Source organism: Enhydra lutris, unplaced genomic scaffold (assembly GCF_002288905.1).
Source record: "Enhydra lutris kenyoni isolate GAN:26980312 unplaced genomic scaffold, ASM228890v2 scaffoldscaffold56, whole genome shotgun sequence".
NCBI lineage: Eukaryota > Metazoa > Chordata > Mammalia > Carnivora > Mustelidae > Enhydra > Enhydra lutris.
Window position 1 is genome coordinate 8,493,685 of NW_019154140.1, and position 10,625 is coordinate 8,504,309.

Genomic DNA, 10,625 nt, shown 5'->3' on the forward strand with positions numbered 1-10,625 from the left:
ATCCCCAGTCACAGAATCAGTGGGGGTAGGGGAAGCCCTGGGGCCTCAGCCCTGGGGGAACCGGGGCACAAACACGGAAAACCAGGGGACGTCAGTCCTTATCTGGAGCTCATTAATGGGGAACATTAGTCAGCTGTGAAGGCAAGATGGGGTGATAGGCATGCGGGTGGGCAGGAGTGGGGGGTAGGGGCAGCCGTAGGAGAGACAAGGTAAGGGCCCAGACTCCACCTCTACCTCACGTGTCCCAATCCAGGATGGAAGAAGCCTATATAGGCCCCTGGCCCAGCCTCCCCAGAGACCCTGAGAGAGAGACAGAGACAGAGAGCGAGAGAGACCGTGCTCCACAAACCTCCTTCTGCCACAACTGCAGGGCCAGCCCACAGCATGTGGGAGCTCCGGTCCATAGCCTTCTCCAGGGCCGTGTTTGCAGAGTTCCTGGCCACGCTCCTCTTCGTCTTCTTCGGCCTCGGTTCGGCCCTCAACTGGCCACAGGCCCTGCCCTCCGTGCTGCAGATTGCCATGGCCTTCGGCCTGGGTATCGGGACCCTGGTCCAAGCTTTGGGCCACATCAGTGGGGCTCACATCAACCCTGCCGTGACTGTGGCCTGCCTGGTGGGCTGCCACGTCTCCTTTCTCCGAGCTGCCTTCTACGTAGCTGCCCAGCTACTGGGGGCTGTGGCAGGGGCCGCTCTGCTCCATGAGATCACGCCACCCGACATTCGAGGGGACCTGGCTATTAACGCAGTGAGTAACCAGAACATTGTCCTTTCCACAACGGGCAGGTCCTGGGGAGTCCCTTGGAAAGGGTGAGATGGGAGGGACCAGATCTGGGTGAGGGTCTGGGTGAGGAGAGAGAAAGGTGGGGAGGGGGGAGGGGGAGAGAGGGAGAGATATTGGAGCCAGGAGCACAGGTACCATAAAGGACATAAAGGAGCCAGGGTAGAAGGAGCGTTGAGGTCAGAGCAGAGGCAGGATCCAGGCGGGTCTTCTGGCACCTTCTGCCCTGAGCCTCACGGAGGAAGAGCAGCATCAAGGTTGTTGCAGACTTGATGCCCAAATCACAGTGAGGGCTGGGCCAGATCTCAGCCGAAGACACAGTCCCAAAGCAGTGTGCTTTCTGAACTGGGAGGAACCTCAGAGCGCTAGTCCCAAGGGTCTTCTCGAGGAAAGAAGGATCCAGTGTTTCTTCAGCATCCGTGTGTGAGCCTCACAGCAGGCTCCTCACAAGCCACACTTGGACACCTCACAACTGAGCTTTGAGGCGGGGATGGGTATATCCATTGCTTAAGGTGCCAGAAGCCGGCCTTCAAACCCAGGCTGGACAGCAAGACTCATGATCTTTCCACCTGACCCTTGTACCCTCTCTGAGCCATCACCTAAGACTTGTTTAGCAAACAAGGAAACTGAGGCTCAGAGAAGGGGAGGGATGGACCAAGGGTTCTATAGTTTGTCAATACCAGAGAAAGCACCAGAACTCAAGGCAAAGCTGAAGAGGCAAGTTCTCTCCAGACCCTGGAGAGGGTCCCCAGAGCCCGTGACTAACTGCTGATTACATGAACGATGGCTAATTGGACACCTTAGGCATTTTGAGAGCTGGGGAGGATGCCGCAATCCCTCCCTTTCCTCGTTCTCGCCTCTCCTACCCTCTTTCCTGGGTCTGTGCAGCTCTCCGGCCTCTGAGGCCATGAGTGGGGCGGCAGAGTCTGTGTCCCCTCAGTACACCTCTCCCTCCATCCCCCTTCCTAAGCCAGGGCCACAAGCACCCCGTCCATGCCTCAATGCCCTGCCTTTCCCCGGGCCGCTGGATAAAAGCTCCGATGTCTCTGAGGAGCCCTACACGGTTTCTGGGCCGCCCCCTCCTTTGCACAGATGGCCCTTCCTCATGCAAGGGGCAGAGGTGTCCCAATTGAGGAACTTTTTTCTTCTTCAAAATGGAAAATATGAGGAGGCTGGGGGCTCAGGGATGAGAAAAGGCTAGAGTGGCCATGGTGGGAGACAGACTGAGGAGTGTGACCCCAGTGAGAATGAAAAGAGTTCTGTTCCCAGCAAGGAGAGGGCCAGTTAAACTGCCAGAGGAACTTCCTGAGAGTATGTATGGCCCAGAAAGTCTCAGAATGAGTGGCTGGAGAATCTCCTCTAACAGCAGAGCAGTGGAAATGCTAAGGAACCGTGGAGACACTCACTCCTGCTCCCCCATCATCTGACAGTCAACTGGGGCCCTCAGAAGGGAAGGGTCTGGGGAGGGTCTCAGCATTTACCTGCTCAGCATTTACCATCTTGAGGAACTAGGGAGAACCCTGCCTGGCTGGAATGGGGCAGCAGTGGGGCTGAGCTGTCTAGAGGCTAGAAAGCTAGATGAGACTGTTCCAGACTCATCCCCAAGACTGTTGGAAGAACCAAGAACCCCAAGACTGTTCCAGGCATCTCTGAGGTCACTGGAAAGGCTGGCCTAGCCACCAGAAAGTTACCACTGACATGCCCCTGCTCTTTGCTGGGCCATGTACCACCTACTTCTCGGTACAACACTGTAAGATGAATTCTGTGATCCCTCTACCCTGATTGGTAAATGGAGACTCAGCATTCAGTGGTCTCCAATCACAGAACCGGCCGGTGTCAGCACCTAGAAGTGGAGGCAGGGCTGTCCGACACTAAGTCTACGTCCACACCTCTCCCTTAGAAAAGCCATTTACCAGTGGGGATGGGGCTGGGGCTCTGCTCTTATCATTTCTAGTCCTCACACAGCCCTCCGGAATCTGTTTTGTTATCTCCATTTTACGGAAGGACAAACCGAGGCTGAAGTAGTAAATAGGGTCCCATGGCAGGTTACATGCCTCCAAAGTATGCTTTCAAAGCTCCTTTCACGACCCCCCACTAGAGGTTCCAACATTGGACTAGGGGAGTGGGGGGCATGAGGTTAGACCCTAGAGACCCAAGGGTGCCAGCCTGATGGCTAGGACCCAAGAGTGGGGGTTCAGGGCCTGGAGAAAAAGCGTGGGAGCTGAGAGCTGTCCTAGTGCCAACCGGTGCAGTGCCCAGTGCTTGAGGGCAGGGTGTAGGACACAGGATGACAAAACCCAGGGAGAAATCCAGTGCTGGGTGCGGCCCGGTTATGAAATAGCCTCTTTGCTCGGCCCCAAGTTCTCTCATTACCCAAGGCGGGGTCTGCCAGGACCATGGGCACCCCACCTGGTCCACAGGCCCCTCCACACCATAGTACAGGGCACCAGCGCCCCCACCCTTCATAGGATATGCAGGGAACAAAGCCACAGGGCAAAACTCAGGCCTGAAACACAGTGTGGAACAGGCAAGATCTGGGGGGGGGGGGGGTCAGGCAAAGGTGAAAGGAAAGAGTGGTACACTGGGCTGATGGGGTAAGGGAATGCACCAGGACGGTCCCCAGGCCCAAGTCCCAAGACCCCCCTGGGGGCCCTTTGCCCACAGGAGGAAAGACTACAGGCCTCTCATTACCTCAGTAGATCTTAAGCCCTAGAGGGCAAAGAAGGCCTTTCTGTTACCTGCCCGAAATCTTCTTGCTGCAGTCAAGACCTCTTCCCTTCTCATTGTTCAGGAAACAAATTGTGGACCTCAGCATCCTTTTCCTCTCACCTTGGGCACACAGTCACAGTCCCCCAAAATCTAACAGGCTATGGGTTCGTTTTCCTACCTCTGGCCTGGGGATCACCTGCAGTCGTGGGGTCCATTCCCCTACCTTTGGGCCACAGCCCAGGAAGAAGCCATCATTCATTTGAGCTAATGGGGCTGGGGAGCCCAGGTGTTCCAGTTCCAGCCCAGAGGCCTCCCTGGAGCCTTGGCTGCAGATGGGCCTGAAGACACAGCCAGAGTGGGGAGCCTGCTCAGCATGCCCCCACCCACCCCATCTCTTTTGCCAGCTCAGCAACAACACAACAGCGGGCCAGGCTGTCACGGTGGAGCTCTTTCTGACCCTGCAGCTGGTGCTCTGCATCTTCGCCTCCACAGACGAGCGGCGGGGAGACAACCTGGGCACCCCCGCCCTCTCCATCGGTTTCTCTGTGGCCCTGGGCCACCTCCTCGGGGTAGGTCATGGCCACTGCTCTAGCCTTTCTGGAGGCACAGACGTACAGACCTTCCCCAAAGAAGCAGACACACAGACCACTCTAGAAATAGATACACATACCCCCCAAAAGTGACAGACACAAAGACCCCCCCCCAGGGGACAGATACACAGAACTCCCCAGAGGGACAGTCATGTGGCCACCCCAGAAGGTTTGACTCCCTGATACCCCAAAGGAACAGATCTCGCACCAGCCTCCAATGAATACAGAACACTGAACATATAGGGACCCTTATATAGACCCCATATAGAAACCCCAGGGATTCCCTTGAGGTTGAGGTCAAGTGCTAGAGAGGGCCGCAAGGACCCCCTGCCCTGTCATCACCGTATCCCCTGCCTCCCCTTACAGATCCACTACACCGGCTGCTCCATGAACCCTGCCCGCTCCCTGGCTCCTGCTGTGGTCACCGGCAAGTTTGACGACCACTGGGTAATGGCTGAAAACTCCCTGCCTTCCTTCCACCTTCCCCTCCCTCAGACACCCATCTCGGGGAGGGCTGGAATAGAGTGGGGCCAGAGCTCAGAGAACCTCAGCACTCTCCTGGGGAGCCTGGGGTTCCACCCTCCCGGCTGGTGCGGACACTCCGGACACTCCGTTTCCACATGCCTCAGTGCAGGTAACAGCAGCGGTTGCCTCACCGGCTTTTTGGAAGAGTTAAGTGACGCTGCCTTACGTGAGGTGTAAAACAGCTCACACAGTGGGCTGGAGCCCGGAAAGGGTAATGTTAATACTAGCGAATACATCCATTTTTGTTATTCAGCACTCATCTAGCCTCAGTACGGGCCAGGCCTTTTTCTGAGTGCTTTGCAAACATGACCTCACTTAATTTTCGCGACCACCCTAGGCGGTAGACATTATTACAATGAAAGGAAACTGAGGCACAGACAGGGTGGGCCAATTGCCTCTGGTCACCCGGTTAATCCGCTTGGAATTCGCACTCTTAACCCCCAACTAACCAGACGCCCCACCAGCCGCCGCTGGCATTACTAAGTCTGCCAATCCCCCCACCCCGGTTCATGAACCACGTGGGAAACCCCCTTTTCAACATCAAGTCGGGGGAGCGCGTCTGGAGGGTGAGGGGCGCAGGTAGTCGTGGCTCGACGCCCCCCCACCCCAACCACTATCCCCATCCCCAACCGGCTTCTCCACTCGCCCCAGGTCTTCTGGATCGGACCCCTGGTGGGCGCCGTGCTGGGCTCCCTCCTCTACAACTACGTGCTGTTCCCGCCGGCCAAGAGTCTGGCGGAGCGCCTGGCGGTGCTCAAGGGGCAGGAGCCCGACGCCGACTGGGAGGAGCGCGAAGTGCGGCGGCGGCAGTCGGTGGAGCTGCACTCGCCGCAGAGCCCGCCGCGGGGCAGCAAGGCTTGAGCGCGCCGCCCGCCCGGCCCCCCGAGGCCCCGGTCATCCCCCACCCCCACCCGAGGCTCGGTGAGGGGAGAGCTCCGAGTGGCTGCCCGCCGGCCGCCCAGCCCGCCCCTCCCCTCCCCCGGTCCAAAGTCCGCCCGGACACCGCGGAAGAGCCGCTGCCGGGGCTGTGGGATGGCGATAAGCCCGGCCGTCCCCCTGTCCCCAGGCTGCAAGCCTCGAGCAGTCCGACGCTCTGGCTCCTTGCGGGGAGCTGGCCTCTTGGGGAGGGAAGGCCAGCAGGCAGAGGAAGGCTCTGGAGAGGCCCGGCACCGGTACGGCGGGGGAGAGGGATCTGGGAACGGTGAGGCAGGTTTGGCTAGTGTGTGAGCGTGTGTTCCTCCCCAGCGTCCCTTTGTCCCCAAGTGCACCGTGGTACAGGCTCCCGAGCGTGAGTGGCTGTGCCTGTGGCGGTGCGAGGGCACCCACCGGCTGGCAACCTCTCACTCCCCTCTTGACGCCCCCCCACCAGTGCAATAAATCTACTTCCTCTGTAGCTCGGTCCTCCCGCAGGAGCTCTGAGAATGCTCCCCAGAAGGGAAGTGGAAGGTCTGAAGGTCCCTAAGAGGGCGGAAGGGAGTGCCCTGATGGCCAACCCCTACCCTGCCTCTCCTGGAAAATTCCCCCAAGCTGCAGTGCTGGGCCCCAAGATTTGCCAACTGCCATTGCTAGAGACAGAGAAGTATCAGCCAGAGAACAGCTTCCCCAGAAGTGGCCTCTGGGAAAAGGGAGGGTTAGGTGGCCAAGGACCTCCTGTCTGCCCTGAGGGAAGACTCTTCCAAGAAGGAAGCCAGTGTATGTGTGTGCACGCGTGTATATGTGTGTGCACCTGCCCTACACGTGTGCATGAGACCCCCATCTCCAGGGGGCTCCAGACCCAGAGATTAGCCTGTGGCAGAGAAAACAAAAGCCCTCTGTGGGCCCCCGGCCTTTGTCTTGGGACAGGGGGAGATTTGCAACTGGACACTTGGTGAAAGGAGACACTCGGTTGCAATTGCGCAAGTGAGGCCTCTCTCCCGGCATGCACCTGCACCCAAGGCTGGCTGGCTGGCCAGGGTGGCAGGCATGCAGGCCCAGGCCCCACTCGCCAGGCAGCGGCTCTTCCTCCTCAGGAAACTTTCTTCTTCTCTCTCCCTTCAGGTTTCCACCCTAGTTCAGTTACTGGGGTGGGGGTGGGGACAGCCGGCGGGGGTGGGGTGGTGGGGGGGGAGCCGCCTAGCCCTCTCAGGACCACAGAAGGAAAAAGACTTGTCCAGGCAGAGGCAGATCTGTGTCAAGAGCCTGGGCTTCTAAATTTCCAGGCCAGTGCAATGATTCTCAAATGAGATTAAGTGGGATTAAGTGAGATGATGCATGTAAAGATGCTGTGTGAACTGTAATTCCTCATACCATTAACACGCATTATTGGGATTATTTCATTATTTCCGCTTCCTGCAGGTAGAGCACAGAAGGGACCCAATCCTCAGCCTCTTTTACCTTCTTTGGCTGGGGGTCAGTGTAAAGGACAGCCCCAAGAGTCCAGGCAGAAGGAGATGGGTTTTGGGGTGACCCCATCCTGGTCCAGCCTCTTCACCTCTCCTGCCCTGAGTGCACTCTAGCTGTTCTCCTACTTTCCTCCTCCCACCACCCAAAGACCATCCATCCTCTCCCTCCCTCTCCGGTCTGCTGCAGAGCTAACCTAAAAATCACATCTTGAGCCCCCTTCTCCATGCACTGCGGCCTCCATGTGCTCTCCATGCTTCTCCATGCTCTCCAGGCTTCTGTCCATGTCTGTCTCACACTGCACCAAGCACCCGGTGTGTATGGAAGTCTCCAGCCCCTTCCTGCCCTCCACTGCGTTCAAAGATGGACCGTGTATGAGGAACCGCCCTGTGATTGTGCCCACCTCCTCATCTACACTTTTTTTTTTGTCTTCCTTGACCAAAGTTCCCTCTAGGGTCCGGAAAAGCCTGCCTTGGCCCATAGGTGATATGGAGGCGATTGTCCCAAAACAGCTGGTGACTGCCAGCTGGACTCACTAACGGAGGAGAGCTTGTATCAGAGACCAAAGTGACCTCTGGAGCTGCGCTTTGAAATACTCTCAAAGTTCAAAGGCAGCAAATTGAGCTGTGAGCCAAGCCTGGATGTGTCTCAGGCACCTCATTCCCCCCCACCAACCTCATCCCCACAGATCCCCCTAGAAGTTGCCAAGAATTTCTCTTTGTGTCTATTCCACTTCCTGGATTGCACCTCACCTGAAACCAAATGTGACATCACCACACCTTCTGCCCTGATCGCCCAGATTGGGGTTACTAAGGTTAGAGGTCAAAGGTGGATTCAAAATGCTGAGGATGGAGGGGATCTGACACCTAGCGAGCATCTCTTGTGTCCCAGCCTCTATGCTAAAACCTCAGGCAGGTTAGGGAAGGACAGCAGCTTCCAGCTCTTCAGGGTTTTAGCATTTCCAATGCACTCCCTATCACCCCCAGCCACCCAGCCCTGTGATTTTCTCCCGACCCTGTGAGAACGGCAGAGCAAATACCGTCTTCACATTTTACAGATTAAGGAACTGCATTTCAGAAACTGATCTAATGTCACACAGCTGTATGTAGTGAACTCAAGACTTGAACTCAGGCCTTCTTATTCAAAAATCCCATGATCTGGGAGTATAGCTCAGGGGTAGAGCATTTGATTGCAAAATCCCATGATCTGTCCATTCAGAGCTCACAAGAAACCAGGTATGATCTGGGGCAAGTCCTAGTTGCCCCTTGGGGGCCCCTGGCAGAAACCAGAGCACACAACTGAGACTGTCCAGCCCAGGACTCTGTCTAGTGGGCGACACAGGCCCTTGGGGAGGATCGCAGCAGAGTAGGGAGAAAAGGACAAAGAATACCAGACTGGTTTCTGTCCTTGAAAAGCTCCCAGTCTGGAGGAGGATGGAGGTCAGACACACCCCAAACCAGACAGAGGCAAGGCAGCATGGAGGCAGGTGGCTGGGCTTCCAGGTCCTCAAGCTGGGGACAGAAAAAGCTTTGGGCTGAAGGGAAAAGGTGGCTGACTCCTGGGTCCCAGCAGCATCCATTCTCACATCCCCACTTTGTTCTGGATGACTCTGTTCCTGCAAATGTGGCTTTCATGTGGCTTTGTATCTTTCAGCTGCGATTCTGTATATCTGCAGTGCCTCCCAGGCAAGACTGTAAGCCCTCTGGGGGCAGGGCTCCTCCCAGTTCCAGATCTATTTTCCTTCCTCTGTCTTGTCTACCACAGTGCACTGCACATAGTAAGCCCTCAATAAACACTCATTTGCCAGTAAGTGCTATTTCTTCCACAACTTAAAGATGGTCTATATCTTCCAACCTGCCAGAAGACAGACTGGGGTCTCTTACATGTCTTGGTCCCCCACCCCCAGAGCTGCTGTTAGGTATGGCACAGAAGGAATTTCAATACTGAATAAGTAGCTCAACTGAAATAGCCCATGATGGCAAATTCCCAGAGCCAACCTGGCCAAAATGGGCATCCCAGGCTTTGTGACTCAGGAAGCACCATGGAGAGGCACCAAGACATGGGCAAGGCTGTGTGGCCTCCAGAGAAAGTAAAGAACTGAACATCCCCTTTTGGTCTCCTTGTGCTGGCCTTAGCACCGTGTTGGAAAGTCAGGACAGGAAAACCCCTGATACTTAACAGGTCCACAACTGACAGACCCAGACCTGCTCCTCCCACGTCCTCCCCATCTCAACTGATACAACTTCAGTCTTTCAGATGCATGGGCCAAAAAGCTCCAATCCCCCTTGACCCCTCATTCTCACACACTGCAAGCCTTCCATCAGGCCATTCGGTCAGTGCTCCGTGCACAAGGATTCCAGAATCTGATCACTCTCCCCTTCAGTATCCCTCGCAAGGTCCAGGCCACTGTTACCTCTCCCTGGGTAGGCACCTACCCATCTCCCTGCTTTTATCCCTGACCTTCTGGTCTCTTCTCAACACAGCAGCAGGGGGATGGTGTTAAAAACTGTCAGACCATACCGGTCCTTGGCTCCCTGACTTCCTTCTCACCAGTGAAGCCTGTGGCCCCTCCAACGCCTCTGCCCTCATCTCCTTCTGCTCTTCCTTGTTCCGTCTGTTTCGGCAACAGTGGCCACTCTCTCTGCCCAGAATGTTCTTTCTCCAGATATAGGCATGGACCTCTCTGTCTCCTCTTTCAAGTCTTTGCTCAGATGTCACCTTCTTGATAAGACCCTCACTGATACCCCATTTAAAATTTCAAAGGACCTCCACTCCCACCCCAGCATGCCCAGACCCCCTTAAAATACTATATTTTTCCATAGCGCTTGCCAGATTCTAACATACTGTATAATTTACACATACCCATTGTTTATTGTCTGTCTCCTTTCACTAGAATATTAGCTCCTCAAGGCAGAGAAGTCGTCTCTAGCTCGCGGCTCTATCCCCAGTGTTTAGAACAGTGCCTGCCACATAGCAAGTGCCTGAGAAGTCTTTGAGGAAGGAATAATGACTCTTCCCCAATGCCAGGGAATGCATGGAGCCCCAGGGGAACGTTGTGCTGCTAATCACCCTACCATTTCTGCCTCCAGCCCTCAACTGCTCCCAGAGAATACAGGAGTCCCTGTATCAGGAGAGGAGGGAATGGGTTCTCCCTGAGAGGTTTTAACTCTCCCTGCCACTGATGGGGAGATCTATCCCTCAGCCCAGAGAGATCCCAGGAAAGCATTCCCCTGGGACTGCCAGGGCAGAGCCCAAGTGCTCAGGGCAAAGACAGTTTCAGAACATAGGAGCTGCAGTCGTTTCTTGTGACAGCCTTGGAACAGAGTGACCCCGATGGTTGGAAAGAGATGGAAGGACCGTAAGTGCAGGCCTAAGAAACACCCAGCTGCTCCTTCTGAGTCTATGGTGTCATCAGTCATTATTCCAGTCTGGGACAGGCCTGCACGGAGCCCTGAGTCCCAAGCCCAGATGAAAATCCAGTATACACCTGCCAGGTGCTTCCAGGGGCAGGGCTCCAGGACCCATGGCAGAAAAGACAAACAGATCTCCTGCCTTAAGTCGACAGAAGTGGGGGGGTGCCTGGGTGGCTCAGTTGGTTAAGTGTCTGCCTTTGGCTCAGGTCATGATCTCGGGGTCCTGAGATCA

The 10,625-nt window shown here is 56.0% G+C and overlaps 1 protein-coding gene across 1 annotated transcript; it reads left to right on the top strand.

Moving 5' to 3' along the window:
- The first annotated feature begins 310 nt into the window (after positions 1-310).
- On the top strand, positions 311-5,466 carry LOC111157902 (aquaporin 2). The gene is made up of 4 exons (XM_022519624.1): positions 311-744; positions 3,891-4,055; positions 4,443-4,523; positions 5,253-5,466. Exons 1-4 carry the CDS (start codon positions 385-387, stop codon positions 5,460-5,462), a joined length of 816 nt encoding a protein of 271 aa, XP_022375332.1. The 5' UTR covers positions 311-384; the 3' UTR covers positions 5,463-5,466.
- The last annotated feature ends 5,159 nt before the right edge of the window (positions 5,467-10,625 follow it).

Coding starts and splice junctions, on each gene's coding strand:
- LOC111157902 (XM_022519624.1), top strand. CDS start 385: ATGTGGGAGCTCCGGTCCATAGCCTTCTCCAGGGCCGTGTTTGCAGAG. Junction 745..3,890: donor GGGACCTGGCTATTAACGCA/GTGAGTAACCAG, acceptor CTCTTTTGCCAG/CTCAGCAACAACACAACAGC. Junction 4,056..4,442: donor CCCTGGGCCACCTCCTCGGG/GTAGGTCATGGC, acceptor CTCCCCTTACAG/ATCCACTACACCGGCTGCTC.